Below are 19,875 nucleotides of genomic sequence, written 5' to 3'. Positions count from 1 at the left end.
TCCTGAAATACCCTGGGCAAGGCTGTACCCAAGAGCTGCCAAACCAGGACCTCCTCAAAATGATATGGCCGCTTCCTCATCCTTGTCTGTCCTATTTCCTCCAGGGTTGTACATCCTCACCAGTTCAACCCAGCCAACTAGGGAAAGTCAGATAAATCAAGCTTACTGTCAGGTCATGCCTCCCCACTATTCCCCTTCCTCTTAGCTCCTGTAGAATTTTCTGGCATACTGAGGTGTGCTGGTCTCCCAGCTGTGTTCATCTTGAACTATCAAAGCCAAAGCAGATGTTGATACAGCTAGAGAGGAATGTCTGTCCTTGTGAATGAGCAAGGGCTGCACTTCAGTTTGAATATTATTACCAAGAGAGCTGCAGAGTAGAAAAACCCCAAATAATGCTGTGCTGGATGATCCAGAGCACTTCTAATTATAGCAGAAGTTTTACAAAACCTTTGCACTTCTAAATTTCTAAACTTTGCACTTGTAAATCCCAACCAGGTTCTTCTAAGAACATCAATCCCTAAAGATGTAATCTGGTTTCTGAATTTACACAACACAAGGGCTGAAAGAATAAAAGCTCTTTATGCCATCAGTTGCATAAAGCTTTGGGGTCTTCAAGCTTTTTGAAGCTGCCCCAGAATCTTTGCTTTCCTTTTTCAACATTAATTGGATTTTGATCTTACATACCTTGGGGAAGAAAAGCGAGACAGAACAGAAAACATGACAAGATTAACTTTCCTAGACGTTTATACACTCAAACCCCCAAACTCTCTAGCAGATGAGCTTTGAATCAGATTCTAAGAAAATTATTCTATATAAAAAAAGCTCCAGAGTGAAAATACCAGAATATTAACATTAGTTAACTCCTTAGCTTAAGCCCCTAAAACAAATAAGGCCAATGCCCAAGGCACATATCTGCCATTTTCTTTTTGCAGTTGCTTAAATTCTTAACAGCAGTAAGCAAGGCAATTCAGAGTCAATGGAGAACTGCTTAGAATGGCAGGTAAAGGGGTTAACAGGCACATGATCAAGGCTTCCTTCCAGCCAAAGGCACATCCCTGACACCAGCTGGGGGTACAAATACTAAGCAGTGTCTCCCTTTGCAACTCCACTTTCTGTGGGGTTAAGGATTCAATAGATGAGGACAGAGACAGGTGTTGCTTTTCTTTGCAGTCTGAATGGAGACTGCCACTTTCTGAGCCCATACTGCAGATAAAAAAAAACACTTTGAAAAACATTCTTTGATCAATTAATACAATCCCTGATTAAAGTTTTTCTTTCCCATTCTCAAGTCCAGTTAAAAACACAACTTCTCAGCAACTTTAGGTCCCTTCCTGACTGATTAAAAATATTTTTTCACCTGAAAAACAGTACCTTAGGCTTCTCTACCTCCTTCATACATCAACACCACACCATTTTCCCCCCCAAAAAAGAAGCCATGATGTAACTCAAATTGCATTTCTCCATCACAGTACCTGTTCCTCACAGCCTGGGGCTATGAGCACACCTGCACAAGCATCAGGAACTGAAGCAGTTTGGATTACACTGATCTGAGATCATCTGTTCTGTAGGAACCACACTGTGCAGAGGGGCACTCTACAGACTGCAGGAGGCAGCAGCCCCTGCAGCCTCACCCTTCATGTACCCTCTGTGAACTCTGTACCCCAGGGAGGTTCCACAGCAGCAACACTGAGCACTGCCAGGCCAGTCAGTCGTAATGAAGACAAGTGCTACAAAAAGCCTTTCCACTTGGAGTAGGTGAGGGAGCTTTTTGATTTTAAGAGGCTGAGGGGTCTGTTAGGGTTTACTAACTAGCCTGGGGTTCATTAGGAAGGGCTAAGTGATACACTAACTTGAAACCAGAGGGAAATGAACTGCAAAGAAACTCCTCCATTTAACTAAATGCCACAAGGTGACCTGAACTCTGTAGTTGAAGAGATCTACCAAGCAGCTTGACAAGCCCAAGGATTGGCACAGGAATCCTTGCACCTCCAGGGGCAAAGACAAGTCAATGAAACCATTAATAGGGGGATCCACCTGCTGTCTTTAAATCCACCTCCAGTCCAAGGACTAAATACATGTATTCTCTTAAGAAATACTTGTAAATATCCAGATGCCAGAAGACTACTGCCAATGGTTTTGACTTTGAACACTACCTCCAGTGGCCACAATCCTCATCACAAAGGGTTAGGATTGGTCTGGCAGTCAGAGAAACATGGCCTTAAAATCTGATTTTATTCTAATGGCATTTTGGAGGTGCCTTGTCCTTTGGAGAAGGGGCAAAATAGAAAAAAAAAAAATGAAGCACCAGAATTATCATTTCATCATGACTTTCCCCATCCCCCCTGCCCAACAGCAACAAGATTCTGCAGAGGCCTTGCCAGCATCCCACAGCTACAACTCTTTCATACACTTTTGCTCCCAAGTAGTATAATCACTTCTAGATCCTGTTCCACATGATGAAAGGTTGAATGAATGGCTGCAGATGGAATGCCTTTCATCACCTGAACAGCATGCTTGAAAAACACAAGCAGCTGAAGTGTTCTCATCTTTTCAATTCTAGAGAACAGCACATCATCACCTTTTAGGTGTAAGTACTTCTGCTTAATATGCACATATTACAATATTTAGCTTAATTAATCAACTCGTGACAACAGACTCAATTCTGAACTTCACACTGCTACTATAATCCATGGCAAAATAAAAATCTAGGGATGCTTACAACAAGAAAATCCATTGACTAGTGCAGGCAATAGCAAAGATAAGAACACCTTCACCAAAATTAGTGCTCTGTCATACTATGGCAAGTACAGATGGATCCATCATCCTCAGTCCAGCACAGAACAAGGGAGAGTATGAATCATCTTAATTTACAGATGCAGAACAGGATTACAAAGTCATTACAAAGTGACTTGTTGTATCAGAAGTTTCAGACTGTAAATTGGAGTGTATCTCTCTGAGTGTAGCTCACTACCTGAACCACCAAGGCAATCTTCCTCCCTGGTAAGGTACACAGTAATACATAAACACAGGAAGAATCTTATGTTGCAGTGCAAAAAATATGCTCCCCTGGAAATGAAACTCAGTTTTCCTAGTGCAGCCACTGGATGACAACAGATAATTTCTTATTAAGTCACTGGAATACCACATCACTGAGCTGTTTTGAGAGAGGAGCTGTTGCCAAGCAGTGACAGGAATGACAGATGAAGCATTGGATTTCATGTTCTTGGCTCTTCTGCTGACTCTTTATGCAGCTGGAATAAAATCAAAAGGCAGACACACTCTTCCATTTAGTATGGACCCAGCCTTTCCAGTTCAAGGAGCAGAGCTAATTCATACAGTGCTTTTTGTCCCAAGTCCATGATTTTCTTTGATGCCACAATAGTAACAAGAAAAGTGCAGTCAGATGAACGCTGAGGGCTGGAAGAGTCAGAGGATGCCCAATGTATCCATCTCCAAATCAGTTACAGTAAAGAGCCTCAAAAGGAATTCTGGCAGCTGTGCATTTCAGACCAGACAGAAAGGGTATTGCAGAATTCCAAGCTTACCTCTGGAAAAGTAAGTGATCTGTATCAATCCCACAAAGTTTGAGGGTAAGTAGTAGGATGCTTTCTCCCAGGTGACAAAGGGTTAACAATCAAGTATATAAAAACCAGCTGTAAAATTGTAATAGCCCAGGAAGGACACCATCTGTCAAAACTCATGGTGTAAACAGAGACAAAGAAAATGCCTTTATGATTTTGCAACTGATCAGAGAAGACAAGACTCCCACCCAAAAGCAGGTCATTTTTGTGAGTACTTATATCACCAGCAGGAGATGGTGTCACAGTACAGCTGTCAGACAATACTCACAGACCTGCAGATCACAAGCTTGTCTTAACCTAAAATACGATTTAGCAAAACAAAGACAGTAACAGAGATTAAAATTTTAATTTAAAACTTTGCCAACAAAAATTGATTACAAAAAGGGAAATTATCTGTACAAAATAAGAAAGGAGGTACTCATTTTAACAAGAGACTGCCATTATCAATGTGTGTGGGACGACAAACAGCAGTTCAGGTCAAGTGACAAACAGAGAAACAAACAAACTGAGCTTGTAATATGGAATTCTATTGTGAATTTTCCATAAATAAAGTAAATTGACCTGAAGCAGCCCAGAAGTTAATCAAGGTTTATAAGAAGTCTATTTTCCTTGCAAACCTTTTCCTCTTAATTTAGAGAACATACCAGAAAGCAAGACCCCATGCAATGCAGTGGGCCAGTACAATGCCTTTTGCTGTGCTTTCTCACCCAAGCCTTCCTTTGGGCCTTCTGTGCAGAGATATTCTGCAGTTTGAGTGTGCCAGGGGTTTAACTGAGTCTACTGCATCTTCACTCAAAAGTTGGGTCCTGACTCAAAATGAAGACAAATGCTTTGCAGACTGTGATATTCCTATGACTAAAACCTCTCCTATTAAAATGATTTTTTTTTTATTTTCAGACTGTTCAAGTCCACATCAAATAACAGATGTTGGTAAATGATAACTCTGTATTTACAACACTGCACTCCTCTCTTCTACCTACCATTTTGCACAAAGAAAGAGACAAGAGCATCTTTAAAAATCATCACCAAACAGACAAAAATGGCAGGTGATTTCTAAACTCCACATTCTTGTGAAACTTAAGCACACAGTATGATCATTACCAGTTTTCTACATTTCTCCACAAGCCAAATCAACAAACTGAGTTGAAGTGAAGACATGGAACACACTTTTTTTTTTTAATTTCCAGTCTAACTGCTTATTTTCCACTCAGCTTTGCATCACTTAGTATTTACAAGTTTCTACACCTCCAGAACCCAAGTTTAGTGAAGAAACAAAGTAGTAACAAAATGTATCAGCCCAGATTCACTTCACCTACTTACAGTACCTGAGATGCCTAAGTTTGGGCAGAACAGCTTTCTGTACCCCACCCAGCCAGTAAAACAGACAAATACTAAAGAGCAATTTAGTCAGACTTGAAACTTATCCTAGTAACAATGCTCTTCCTCCTCCAAATATAAAACAAAAAGTGAGCAACTACAGTCTGACTTAGAAGTCTTGGCTACGCTTAGAGTAATTGCGTTCCTAGCTGAAGTGTTGGATTTATGTAAAACCTAAGCCTTACTTGCTCACTAGCAGCTCCCAGCTAGGGAGGTCAGGGACAGCTGTCTTGTACGAATCCTGTGAGACATGCACGAGTCCTCCTTACAGCTGGGAAAACTGAGATAAGTAAAAAGTTTGCTCAAGAGCATGCAGTGAGTCAGTAGCAAGCTGGCATTACAGCTTCCTGGATCTTAGCCACGTGCTTTGCCCATGGGAACCCAGTGCAAGGAAAACTACTGTACAGAATCATTCCCTTTTCCATGTCAAAAATTTTTACCAGAAAGAAGTACAGATACTAATAAATAGTCTATGCAATTTCTTAATTTGTCGATGAAAGAGTCCTGCAGTAACCTGTTATATTGTATCTTCACTCCGCAAAAGATTATTTCCAGCTTTGATTCTTAAACATCTTAAAGCTTTTAAGATAAAGCTGAAGATTCAGTTAAACAATGCTGCAGTCAGTACCCTTAACCACAACGTTACATTTTCTAGTTTAAGCAGTATTTATGCTACCCAGTTTGGCAATAAAAGAGAAACCTTGAAGCCAAGAATTCACAGATCTGGGGGGGGGAAAAATCATGCCAGACTTCAGTTTCACCAGAACAAGCTTTGTAACATGCCATGAAGAGTTCAGATTTCAATTCTGTGAGTATCTGTTATTGCCATTTCAAATGAAAGTTCTCTAATCCTTAGCCTTGCCCAGCCCATGATGTAGCAGGTAGGACAAATGCTGCATGGCAAGAAACAGCTTTGCTCAAAACACAGCTTAATAATGGAAATTAAACATTTGCAATTTGTTTTATGAATGCAGCAGAGAGATACCACTTAAATAATGTTTCCAAAGACCCTGGGACTTAAGCACAGCTATGGAAGAAGTCAGCTTCCTAAACTTGGGGGTTAGTTTGAGACATCTGCCTCATACCAGATTCTTACTTTACTGTGGTCAACAAAGCTTTTAACGTACCAGGAAAGACAGAACACCACTAGCTTGTTCCATCACATTGTGGAACAGGACAGCCAATGGATCCTGTTGTGACAGACAATACTGTATAAAGAAGGCTTATTCTTAATGGCAGAATCACACTGGACACTACTGGCTAACCTGGAGCAAGATCTACATTTTTTCCTTCTGGAGTTTTTAATTTGCTCTTGAACCAGAAACATTCTTTCTTTCTAATCAGTTAAATCCAAGAGTACTACAGAGAGCTCAGTTCTTAAGCACGCTCTGCACCAGGAACGGTCGGTTCTACGTCCAATTGAAACGGAAGAGTTGCTGTTTTCCAAGGGCAGGGATTCTTCACTGGTCCCCTAGCCGGAAACCTTGGCCCCAGTTGTGTCTTCCACCACCCTGCTGATCTTCTGCAGCCCTTCTCATGCTGGCAGGGGGGACACCAAAGCCCGACACACCTCCTCTCCTATTTGGCAGCCAGCGGTAACTAGGACAAACCAGAGGAGGAGGAGTTAGAGGAACAGCTGTACCCTGTGGATAAATGCCAAGGCTGTGCTTTCTGCTTTCCATGCACTTCCTCTAAGCTGATATACTTTGTAATACAAACTGGCTTTTCCCAGTAGAACTTCAGAGAATTCATTCCACAGCTAAGGCCTCAGCACAGTGACAAATGGAAATACTAGGAAACTTCCATCTCTGGGGTGGGTATGGTAACAAGAGAATTGCACAGAACCAACAAGACTGAGGGCAGTTCCAGAGCTGTTACCACCTTGAAAGACATTTTTAAAAACAACTTTGTCTTCTAATCTTTATGGAAAATTAGGTTTACCAGATGGGCTTGCAAGCACAAAAATTAGAATATAAAGCTTCCCTATTCATTAAAACTGGCACAGAAAGTGTAAGTGTAATTCAACACTTTATGCTAAAAAAGGGTTAACTGAGTTGCTAACTGGAGTTTGATAGAGGAGGAATATTTGCAGCCCAAAAGGATGGAGACAAGGGCAACTGAACTACAAACTTTGGCTTCTGATCACAGTATTTCAATGCCAAAACAATGTACATATCTCAGGAAAAAGCACTTCAAAAACCAAGACTTGCAGTCCCACTGAGGGTGACTAGCACAGACTGTGAAGCAGAATCATTTATAGCCCTGAACAAGTCTACAATTGACTGTTATTGTTAAACATTGCTGAACTGGTAGCTACTATAATAATACATGGGGATACAGAAAACAGATCATTTACAGTGTAAAACTTCTTTTATATACCATCTGATAATTGTTAGGGAGTTCTCTTTACTGCAGCTCAATTCAGCAGCAGAACTATGACATTTACTCTCACTCTTAAGAGTGGGTAAAGACATAAGCCATTCCAAGGGGCAGCAAAGAACTCACATGAACTCTCACAGAACTATTTTTATGACTCACCAGCTCAGTCAATATGAGAGTCTGAAGAAGCACAGTATTTTACACTTTACAATTCCATCAAATACATGTCTGACGAACCATATAAAAAATAAGACCAAATAGTGAGGTAAAGAATTAAGTCAGCTTACAGGAACTGAGGCGTGGACAGAAAATTCCTTCCTCCCAAATCCATTGGATATTTAAACATTAAGAAGAAATACAGGTGTCCAACCAAATTTCCTATCAGCTCATTGATGACTCTGTAAAGCAAAAGAAAAAGAATGGTTTCACATACTGTCTTCTCTGAAAATAAATGAGTGACAATGACAATCTTCTGTTCACCTGCCACCAGGCTTTGCCAGGGACGTGACACACAGAAAATTTCCCTTCCCTCAGCATTTTGCAGCCACTTCTTCAGATTGGCCAATCTCCTGTGCTAACACATCAGCAGTCTGTTCCACCCTCCCTTCCAAGCCTTCTCTACATTCTGTATTGAAAACACAACTGAATACTTGTTTACATTGGGGAATTAGACCATATAGCGATTAGTGCCCAAAACAATCACCTGCAGAGCTAGAGAAGTTACTGCTGTTTTCACTGGACAACCTGTCTCCTGCTGTACTGAACTGTTTTGTTCCCAGTTTTGTAAAAGAACTGCCGACTGGAGGCCCTTGAGTATCTTCTGTCATGCATAGAAACAGCAGGTATCTAACTGCAAGTAGTGTTCACAAGTGACAGATGAGTCAGTAGGAGGCACAGGCAGAAAAGGGAATTTGGTTTTGCTGCACTATCTCCTCCTTTTATAACTCAACCACAAACTTGTTATTGTCACTAATTACATTACAGTGGTACCAAGAGGCTCCAATCAATGCAGGTCCCCAGTGAGGGGGCCCACACTGTGCACAGAGAGGATTTCTGCATCAGGGAATTTAGTTAAAAAAAACCGAAAAACAAGGGAGATCAAAAAATTCAACAAGTACTAATATGCCATGCTGTGGGCTTACTGCCATTTTCCCTTGTTTAACAAATTGAAAAAAAAAGATCAGGTTGGACAGGTCTGTGAGGGAAAGAAGTAACAGCACTATCAGAGCCAAGCTCAATTTTTTTCTAAAAGCAGTAATAATGGCTGGTTCCAGCAAATGACATCCTTCTTGAGTGTGTGTTACTTTCTTAGTATGGAGAAGGCCTAATGCATAGAGTTACTAGAAAACACTCCAAACTCTCATTACTCTCCCCTCACCTACATTCTGTTCTCTAGTTCCCACGTGCACATCTCCTCTTTGCTTTTATGTTAAATGACCACCATGTGATACTGAGCAGTGAGTCAGATCATACAGTTTTAAGCTATTTTAATGTTACTCCTAAATTCAGCAGCAAGTTAAGTAGCTGTAAAAGCTTTTATAATTTCAAACTGGCCATATAAGTAAATACATACGATCCACCAATGATGTAGTTGAATCCCAGAATAACCCATGGAAGGTAACAGGCCTGAAAAAGAAAGCAGTGGAGAGAGTAAGTACAAGTTAAGGATGTAAACCTCCTCTCAACTTCCGACTGCACCAATAACCATGATCATGATTTCAATGCTTTAGGCATTATACAGGTCCTGATCTACTAACTTAAGCAGATTCAACCTAAAAAGGTTACTTCAAACTGAACAACCACTAACATTTTTAGACAAAACATACTCATTCAAACATTATAAGCAAAAGTGCCTTTTGCAACCTATGTTCCACAGCAAGTTTGCATCTGGACCAAAACCCTAAAGTTTTTGATTTTGAAGCGGTCTAGAAATGATCAAGAGAGTCTTCTCTAAAAGATCTGACAGAAACAGCCAAGGTGACACAGAACTAAAACCAATTTAAAATACCAACATTTTGTCACTGCATTTAGCTTTTATCCAGGCTAATGTTTATCAGGAATTTTTTCCTTCTTTTCAGAACAATGAATTGTCAGGACGTCTTTGCAGTAGAGACACACTGAGTGATACCACATGGAAGACTATGAACTTTGTCTTTGCTGTATCTCAAGGAGTATTCTATGTGAGAGTACAGGACACCTTTAATAAGAGAAAATATTTACATTTTGCCCCTCACCCACTACACATGGGCAGAAATCTTTCCAATATATTGTCTGACATACCTTAAATCTGGTTCCAAACCAAAATGATACAATCATGTCTCTGTTCAGCTGGGCCCACACATAAAGTACTGACATGATGAGTGGAATCATCAGCAACTACAATATTTAGAAAAGAAAAAGTTACCATTACTTTCACAGAAGCACAAGAAACTCAGGCAGGAGGAGCTGTGTTTCAGAAGTGGTTTGTAAGCATGGCACTTCACTTAGGACTTTACAGATTGCCCCAGAATCTTTTCCAATACATGCCCTGGATCTGTCCAAAAACTACTGGGGAAGTTAAGGAGGAGAAATCTACTTGGTCATTCTTCTTTGCATGACCATGCCAAAGCCAAGGGCTCCAAACTGTGCCAAGTGAAGGAGCAGCTGCAGGGAACTCCTCTGCTTGTACCTACACCTACAGCAGTGAGCCCTGTACCTGTGCCACAATCATTTCAGGGCACTAACCCAAACACTCTCATCTGGGCCAGGCTAACATGCCAGATGAAGTGTTATCCATCCAACTACCACCTGTGTCCCCATCCTCCTGAGAGCACCACAGGGGGAAGGTGCTTCAGTCAATCCCCATTTCAGGGTATCACAGGCAGCCCTGGTAGAGCTTGGAGCTCCACGCCAGGAGCTGAGGTTCCTCCAAGCACTTCTTTACACAGCCTCTGTATTAGCTGATTGGACTATTTCTATTGAAAAAAAAAAAAAAACAAAGGCAAAGCACTGCTTTAGCTATCTGCCCATTTCTGCACCAGCAACATTTCCAAGAACTGGTTGAATGTCATAACCAGCTCCTGTGTTTGGAAAAGAGGTTAAAACCCATCCCCCTCCAGGGGTGCTGCTATTTAACAGTTTCCACATTAAGGCTGGCATCCTGACATCACTCCAGCCTTTCACAGGCCCCACGGTGCACTCTGACTCCCCACACAAGAACCTTAGGGTCTTTATTAAAACCCTTTTTGTTTTACTGAAAAAAAGCAATATCTAGTATCTGAATGCATTTGACTTAGGAATAGAGGTCTAGCTATCCTACTCTATCTTCTGAATTTCAAGAGGCCACTCAAGACAAGTAAAAACCCCCTTATCTTTAAGAAAAAACACACTTTTACATCAAAAATTGATTTTTCTTTAATCAATAATTTGTATACAAATAAAAAGTACCTCTTTAAAAATATACAAATCAACACCATCAGTCTAATATTTGTATAATGTGTGGGTAACTCTAGAGCATGCTTTTCAAAAATTTGTGCTATTTTCCCCACAGGAAAGTGTAAGTATAAAGTTATGGACAGCCCTTAACACAATTCACTCCAGACCAGAGATGCATGATCACTGGTTTTGTCTAACAGAGAGTCAAAGAAGTGATCTAATAAATGTTAAGATAATTCTTTATGGAATACTAGATATTGGTGCAACTTTTAGGTGTTGGAGACAGATGAAGATGAGAATAGCAGAGGCAGACTGAAGACATTAAGTTATCTGACACTCTGTTGTGTCAAAAACACACCTTAGTATTTGGGAAGATAAGAATTATTTCTCTGAAAGCAGTTCTTAAGACCACTATCTTAATCATTCCTGTGAGGATTTTGTACTTCACAGTTCTGGTCTCAAACTGAAACCGTATTTTTCACCAAAAAAAAAAAAACTTATGTTGGCAATTAAAAGGCACCCTGAATTAAATTTGAGAAGATTAAAAACTCAAGAATCATTCTTAAATAAAAAAATAAGAAATCAGATCCACATTCATTAAGAGAAATAGTGCATAGGTGACATCTTGTGTCCATTTTAGTAAAAGTCTGAGCACTTCCTGACTGCATAAAGACACAATTTTTACTTCTTGGCTCCCTAACTAGATTAGGTGTGGCAGTCAGAATCAAGCTTAATGCCTTCAACTGAGGCTAACCCAATCTGAAAAATGAACAATACACACAGATCAGCCCACTTTGATATAATCTGAACAGCCTAGCTTAACTATGTTCTGCAGCTAAGCCAATAATGCTCTCTATAAAGTCATTAAGTAGTCATAACATTTTGTACAATTATTATCTAAGAAACTGCAACACACTTACCTGCATGTCCATTACCAAGCCAGTTATCTGTCATCACACCGTGAAGGAAAATGCAGAAAAGCCTGACAGACTACAACAATAAAAAGTTGCAGACACATGGAACAAACATGCAAAGATCTTTAATATTCAAAATTAATACTACACTGTTTTAGGTTAAAATTTCCAGTGATCTAGAGATGCACAAACTTTGTTTCAATAACTGCTTTTTGTCAGGCTTTCAAGTTCCCACCTCAAGTTATTACCCTGAGGGCTGATGGGTACACTGGCTTTTCCTCCCTGATGACACTGGCTAGCTGCAGACTCAATCAGTCCTTGCATAAGGGCACATTAAAGTTTAACAACTGGATTCTTTCATTAATTTAACACTGATATTTAGGTTTTCTAACTAAAGAAATACCAGATCATTAAAAAATACCAATATATTGTCAATGAGTCATAGAAAAGAAGCAATTTCTGAAAGTGCATCAATGCAGGTTTTTAATACTCTTCTCCCACCTTGGAGCTCAAAGAATCTGTTGTAGTAACTGCTGAGTAGAAATAATCACTGAATGATTTTAGTATGATCAGGATGCTTTTAACAGTTCATAAATACATATAAAATGACACCCAGCATTTCCCCAGATCATGCATCCACATTGGTCCTTACATCACACAGGGAACAAGCAACTAGAAGCTTTTAAATGACCAGTCACAATTACATTAATTAAATGCTCACAGCCAACAGCCTGCAATCATAAAGAAAACCTTCATAACAACACAACTAAATGCACCTGGTTACAGCTGTGGCTCAACAGGACTAGCAGGAATAGCAATTTCCTCCACATAGTGGAAGGCAACTAGAGATAATGCACTGATAAAGCATTTCTACACACCAGCTCTCCTGGCTGAATCTGACTCACACTGATGTCACTGTTCCCTTTTTCCACCTGCTGTGCCATTGCAAACTGATACAAGGAGGCAGCAACAGCACAGACAGAATGGGAGCATCTCCAAGGATGGAGGTTCCACACCCTCTCTTGCCAATCACACCAGTGCTTCACTGCCCTTACAGTGAAAACAGTCCTCCTTACATTTAAATGGAATTTTCTGTGCTTCATTTTGTGGAATTGGGTGTCCAGCTCCAGTCCCCTTAGCACAGAAAAGACATGCACCTTGGAGTGGGACCAGACAGATTACTGGAGGAATGGAACACCTCTCCTTCTAGAGAAAGGCTGAGAGAGTTGGGGGACAAACATTTTAGTAGGGCCTTTTGCAATTGCAAAAGTGGTAACGGTTTAAACTAAAAAAGGATTGATTCAGACTAGGTGTAACAAAGAAATTTTTTATTATGAGGGTGGTGAAACACTGGCACAGGTTACCAGGAGAGATGGTGGATGCTCCACCACTAAAAACATTCAAGGTCAGGTTAAATGGGGTTCTGAACAACCTGATTTAGTTGAAGGTGTCCCTGCTCACTGCAGGGGGGTTGATAACCTTTCAAGGTCCCTTCCAATTCAAACTACCATATGATTCTATGACAATAGAATTGCACAATCCCAGCTCTCACAGCCTCTCACATGACAGATGCTTCAACCCTTTAATCATCTTCAAGACCCTTCACTCTCTCCAGCATGTCCATGTCTCCCTTGGACTTGGGAACCCAGAGCTGGGTGCAGCCCCCTTACATCTCTCAAATGCTGAGCAGAGAGGAGCAATCACCTGCTGGCAATCCTCTGCTTAGGGCAGCCCAGGGGGCTGGTGGCCACTTCAGCCATAATAGCACATTGCTGGTTCATGGTCAACTTTGTGTCCAGCAGGACACCCAGGGCCTTTTCTGGAAGATGCTTGGCTTTGTCAGTCCCTGGACTGACAGCCTAAGGCTGTTCCTGCCAGGAGCAGGACTCTGCACTACCCTTTGCTGAGCTTCATTCCTGGCCAGTTCATTTATCCAGCCTCTAAAGATCCCTCTGAATGGTGGCAAACCACCCGGTATATCAACAACTCCTCCCAGGTTTGCATTCAAGATCTAAAAGAAAATTCAGGTGGTACAGCACAGCTCACAGAAATATTTCCCAGCATTCCCAAACCAACAAGCCCAGTTCTTCAGGAAGTTGTCTCAGTGAAGATATCACAACACAGCTTTCACAGATTCAGATGACTTGTACCCAGCAGGTGAAGTTGTCCATGAATTTCGAATGGCAGTGATCTGCAAGTGGCAGCTTGAACACACTGAATCCAGTGCTAGCCCACACAAGAGCAGCTCAGCAAAGCAACCCAGGCAGCACCAGGGACACTCACCCAGCACAGGCTCAGCTCTGTGTAGGCAGAGCTCAAGTTCTCACACTACACACTGGTGTGAGCACATTATTAAATGTTCTCCCTGCAAGTCACTCACTACCTTTTCAGGAAGCAAAACACACTTAAAAACTCTATCAACTTGCCTGGGAACATTTGCTACATTTTAAAACTGTTCCTTGATAAAACCTGGTCTTTGAACATATTTCAGGAAGAAACAGGAGAAGGAAAATATTTCTCAAAGTTTGATGATGAGAAGGATACAACAATGCAGATCCAGTTAAACAGGAGCATGAACATGTAATCTGCTGGCCTTCCATCAAAAGCCCCTGAAAATAAAAAGAATCATTATGCAAGGCACTGAAATTTTGATTAAATATTAGGACAACTTTCTCAGTCTAAGAAAGCTCAGTTAATAACAGCTGCTTTGCATGCAGTCTGTGGTCTACAAATTTTTTTTAATTTTAAAAAGCCTTAGAATAGCACATCCTACAGACTGAAAAATAAGACATTCAGCCTACTGCACTAGAGCACAAGCAGTCTATACTTATAAAAGAACAACTGACTCTGGAGATAAGTAGTTTTAACTACATAAGGCTTCAAAAATGGAGTTGGACCACACAGTTCATATGAAACTGTGGGTTAGAAGCACAGAATAAGGAAATACACGTGCACAGCAAAAGCAGAAATACCAAGTTTAATGACTCAGTCATGTGAAAACCAGCCCTTAGTTAGGCAAATTGCATCTTCTTTGCATCACCTCATCAGACTCAAGAGATGCAATGGTTTTTATACTCCAGAAAAAAATAGCACACATGAAAAGGAGGGTATGCATGTGCAGCACATTCTGTTTCTTCTAAGCTGTACTGCTTGTCTAATTCACCACTCCAAATATGTGTCAATTTTTTCAGGACACTAGAAACAAAAATAATAGAGTAACATTCCCTACAGGTCATATTAAATGAAATGATCTTCAGATGCTCAGTTGAGTTTGTGACCTGACAGAGACAAGGACTAAAAAGTAACCCCCTAGCAACTCCCTGCAAACATGAAAAGCTGAGGCTCTCACTCTTGCTAAATGGGGCAAAAGGCTGACAGAGACCTCAGCATCTATGCAAGACTCCCATCAACTTTCATATAAACCCAGGCAGGAAGGGAAAGCCTGAAAATATTGCTGAAAAAGATCCAGATCAGTGGGGGTGAAACACAGTGACAGCAGGAATGACAGTAACACACACAGCATATCATGAACAACCTGAATTACATGCTCCTAATAAAATATCAAAATGCCTAGAAGGAATGCCACAGCTTAATGTGAGTACTGCACAGCTTCATGCAAGTATTCTTAAAGGAAGAAAATCTACTTTTAAGCATTAGCTTTTTAGAACAACCTATGTAAAAAAAAAATTATACTAAAATACCAGTTTTATTAAGTTCAGCCATGCAAATTGCACGACAAGAAAAAAAAATGCTTTGAAAAATATATCAGAAAGTTTTAGTTATAAAACTTCAGAAACGGAAGGTTTTTTTCCTACTGTTGCCATACAACAAATAAAAACACATAAAGAAAAGAAGCTGACTAAGGCTGTAGAAATGCCAGCTCAGGAATCCTTCCAAAACAAGAAAAAAATCAAACCTATTATCACTCTTCTAAATTATTTTTCTTCTCATTATCTACAAGATTGCTAGTGAGAATATTAGACAAACCATTTAACTTGACTTTTTGATGAACATCTAAGCAAACTGCCAGAAAGCTCAGCACAGGTATGGGTCCTTCTGTGAGGCCTGGGATATAAACCACTCATCTGGGAAGAGCTGCAGACCCATAATCTCATAATTCATACAGCTGGGTAGTGAACTCTGCATATTCTGCTTACTCTGTTGATATTTGTTATCCTCTCCTCCAACCAAAGGAAAACAAAAACACATCAATCTCCCTTTCCTTTGGAAGTTACAGGTCAGCCTGTTAGTAAAGCACAAGCACAGTACAAAGCCATAGGGATATTCCTGACAGCTAATTTGAAGCTGGCAGGCAGCAGCAGTGTATACTCAAAAACCATGCACAATGCTGAAAATAGAAGTTTCCCTTTCTCAGTTTCACACACAAAAGGAGGCATAGAACAACATAGACTTCCACCTGTAAATATTATCAGCAACTTATACACCTTCCAACTAAAGAAGGATTCAGGCCTTTTTCACAGAAAGAAGGGCCAATCTCATCAAGAACTTCATTTATACCCAGAAAAACAACTGTAATAAAAAAGATGCATAGGTTCAAATAACACAGATGATTCCCAGTTTCAAAATATGGATCTGTTGTACAGCAGAAATTTACTCCCTTTCATGAGACTGATACCACAGCACAGACAAGTTAAGCATTTTATAAGTATATCTACAAGCAGTGAGCTCTTTTAGTTTGCATAATTAACCAGGAACTTTTACTACACCCACCTTTGCCCAGGCAGAACTGCCAGCCCTCTCATGTGCTCATAAACTACTGCAGAAAGGCTCAAAAGGACACAGGAACCATTTCTAGCTATTAAACTAATACTTAACTTTCACTAAGAAAACAACCAAATACAATCTGGCACCACTCCTCCCTTTCACTGCTACTCTTGTTAAGATTTAAATGTGATTCCACAATACTCCCTGGATGGCAGGTCTACCAGGGATCTCTTCTCTCTTGTGGGACTTCCCAAACATCATCTTCCAATGCACTCCCCTTTACACCATCAGTTCTAGGGCTCCATTAGAATTATACTGAAATTCTTGTTCACAAAGGCTTTCAGGAGGAGTCTGGCTTTGCAAATACTTTAATTATTTATGTCAATTGAACCAATTTTTGTCTAGCTTTAATGAACTGGGCAGTGCAAAAGGAAACCAGTTTTGAAGCTACCTTGTACCAACAATCCCTTTTTTTGAAGGAAATTATCTACTATCTGATCTCCTTTTTTCAATTAATTTTTCTCCTTAAGTGAAAATCCTTCTAGTCTCTTAACTTTTCCTCATATCTGTTAGGCAGAGGGGTAGACTTCCTTTGTAGGAGGTATCTCTCAATTCAGCACAGACAACAGAATACCATAAAAAAGCATCCCTATTAAAACAAGAAAAAACTGATGTTATTTTCTCCCAATGGATAAACCCATTATTACAATATGCTCTATCACCCTTCTATGATAAAAAACATCAGATACAAAAAAAAAGAGGTAATCATCATCTTTTAATCTCACTCACTCACTTCCTTAAATCCAGCAACTAAAAGCACCAGGCCCTCCTACTGAAAAAAGTATCATGCTCAGATCCTAAAAGGCCAAATGGAAGGAGCCAGACACAGAAAATCAGTTTTCAGAGCAGTTTTACATTGACCAACATAAGCTGGCACAGAGAAGAGCCATAAGCACCAGGCAGGGTTCACCAGGTGCAGACAATTTAATGGTCAACATACCTGTTTCTAATCGTGATGAATATTGATACAAGAAATATAAATTCACCAAGTAGAGAAATCCTGTTCCAGGTCCCACTGGAAAGAAGAAAGTTGCTGTTATCGGCCGCCAGATCTGTCCAGATCAAAAGAGAAAGATATATTTATAAACCGCAGAATGAACTCACATGCACAGGCTTTTAATTTACATTCATTACTTGATAATGAATGAAAACTTGGAACATCAAGGAGAAGATTAGAAATAGTCCAAGTATTGATTGTTGCTGCTTCAGCAGCTTTTATATTTGTGGCTTTTTTTTCAATCCAGTAAGCAAAGCTATTAAGACTACACCAGAAATAACACACAACTTTCCAATCTGCTTCCCATCACATCTTTGCAGTACTGAATCTTTAATGCAGTGCAAAAGAGACTCACTGGCAAGGATGCTACCCTATTTAAAAGACAGCCATACAAAACCCATTCTTCCCTGTTGAAGAGAGGCCAAGGAACTCACAGCCTTTAGTGTACCATTCCAGACAGCATGTGCTAGTCTGAGCATTTGGGATCTACTCAGGGACAGACTCCCAGCTATGAATACTGGGCATAGCCAACTGCATAGCAGCATACAGCAAAGACAGAAGATGTCTGATCATTCATGAGCTCTTTAACCAGCAACATTTCCAAACTGAGTATTAGGATCCTGAACATCATAGTTCAAGAAGGAATAACAGAACTAGAGGAAAAAGTAGTCATTTATTCAACTAAATGTTGGGAACAATACATGAATCAAGGTACAGAGAGAGCCATGGCTTTAATTTATTTTTTCTTCAGTGAAGATATAATGAGAAATCTAAAAATTGAAATCTCTTCTCTTCGTTTTCACTCCCTCCAATGAGTGCTCTCCCCCCACACTGAACCTGTAACATCACAGTGCAAGGAAAAATATGTCCAGTTTGAGATCACTTCTGATATTGCTACTGCACCCAGAAACACTGCATGTCTGACACCTCAAGGCATTAGTTGTTAATTTACATGGACCATACCTAAGCACAGAAACTGACAATCCCAAACAGAAGATTTTTTCAAATTCTAAACCAGAAGGTGCAAAAAATGCACTTTGTTACAGAATCACAGAATAGGTCATGTTAAAATGGACCACAGTGGGTGATCTGGGCCAAGCTCCCTGCTCAAGCAGTCATTCTAGAGCACATAACACAGGCTTGCACTCAGACAGTTCTTGAATAAGTCCAGTGAGGGAGATTCAACAGCCTCCTTGGTCAGTCTGCTCCAGTGCATGGTCACCAAGTTCAGATAGAACTTCCCATACATCAGTTTCTGCCCTCTGGCATTTATCCATCCTCTATCACCACCCTTCTGATACTGATAGAAACTGATAAGGTCCCCTCTCAGTCGTCTCCTCGAGGCTGAGCAGGGCCAGCTCCCTCGGCCATTCCTCAGTACAGATGCTCCAGTTCCTTGATCACCTTTATTTCTCCCAGCTGTACCCGCCCCAGGAGCTCCATGTCTCTCTTGTAGATCTGCACCAAAATCTCCTGGGCCAGCCGCAGCCTGGGATGTTTGCACACCCTGTAAGCCCAAAGCTACAGCTCCCAAAGTCACGGCCACGCGATGACACAGAGCTGGGCAAGTCATCTGTAGCCACAGCCATAGAGCCCCTTGACACAACAACCAGCGCCCACCAGAGCAACTCCCACAAAAAAATGTAGGAAAAAATACACCAGAATGAGGCACAAGACGAATTACAGCACTGCCAGGGGCAACAGCTCCTTCTGTCAGCCCGGTAGGGACGCGCAGCCCGTCACCGCGGTGTGGGCCCTGGGCCTGCGGGCAGAGCACGGGGTAAACCCGGGCCCAGCCGCAGGCCCTGTACAGGCTGAGCGGGAAGGCGGCTCCACTCCCGCCAGAGGGGCTCTAGGTCACCCCGGGCTCTCTCTCGGTGCGCGGAGCCTCCAGCGAGGCCGCGGAGCCGGGGGAGCGGCCAGCCCTGCGCGCAGCCCCAGCGAGGCCCCGCAGCGCGGCCGAGCACTACAACTCCCAGAAGGCCACGCGCGCAGCGAGTCACAGTGAGCTACTGTGCGGGCGCCGCGGGGCACGCCGGGAGCGGTAGTGCGGCCCATACCTGGAAGCGGTGGATGAAGGCGTCAGGCCAGAGGAAAAGGTTGACGGGGCTGACGAGGCCCAGCTTGCCCACGAGCGGCACCGCGATTGAGCCGGCGAACCAGTAACGCGTGATCAGAGGGATACTTCGGAACCAGTCCCCCAGGTCCGACATGCTGTAGCTGCGCCTGGCCGCCGCCGAGGCTTCGCCACCAACCGGCCCCTGAAGAAGAGACAAGACGAAGGCTCAGCCGCTCCTACCGCCCGGTCACGGAGGGGCCCGAGCCAGACGTGGCGCCACCGAATTCGGCCGAGCCGCCGCCGCTGCTTCCGGCCCCGCCCCGGCGGCCGGCAGTCCCGCCCCGGGGGTGGAGCGGGAGCCGAGCCGCC

General features: G+C 41.8%; 1 protein-coding gene across 1 annotated transcript; it reads right to left on the bottom strand.

Moving 5' to 3' along the window:
• Positions 1-4,284: 4,284 nt before the first annotated feature.
• On the bottom strand, positions 4,285-19,850 carry DERL1 (derlin 1). Its single transcript, XM_056485890.1, has 8 exons — positions 19,508-19,850; positions 17,391-17,502; positions 14,210-14,274; positions 11,672-11,698; positions 9,618-9,713; positions 8,911-8,963; positions 7,625-7,735; positions 4,285-6,557 (listed from the first exon to the last, which is right to left on the bottom strand). Exons 1-8 carry the CDS (start codon positions 19,658-19,660, stop codon positions 6,419-6,421), a joined length of 756 nt encoding a protein of 251 aa, XP_056341865.1. The 5' UTR covers positions 19,661-19,850; the 3' UTR covers positions 4,285-6,418.
• Between the last annotated feature and the right edge of the window lie 25 nt (positions 19,851-19,875).

Source organism: Oenanthe melanoleuca, chromosome 2 (assembly GCF_029582105.1).
Source record: "Oenanthe melanoleuca isolate GR-GAL-2019-014 chromosome 2, OMel1.0, whole genome shotgun sequence".
NCBI lineage: Eukaryota > Metazoa > Chordata > Aves > Passeriformes > Muscicapidae > Oenanthe > Oenanthe melanoleuca.
Note: the sequence above shows the minus strand (reverse complement) of the source record. Positions and strands in the feature narration are given on the sequence as shown.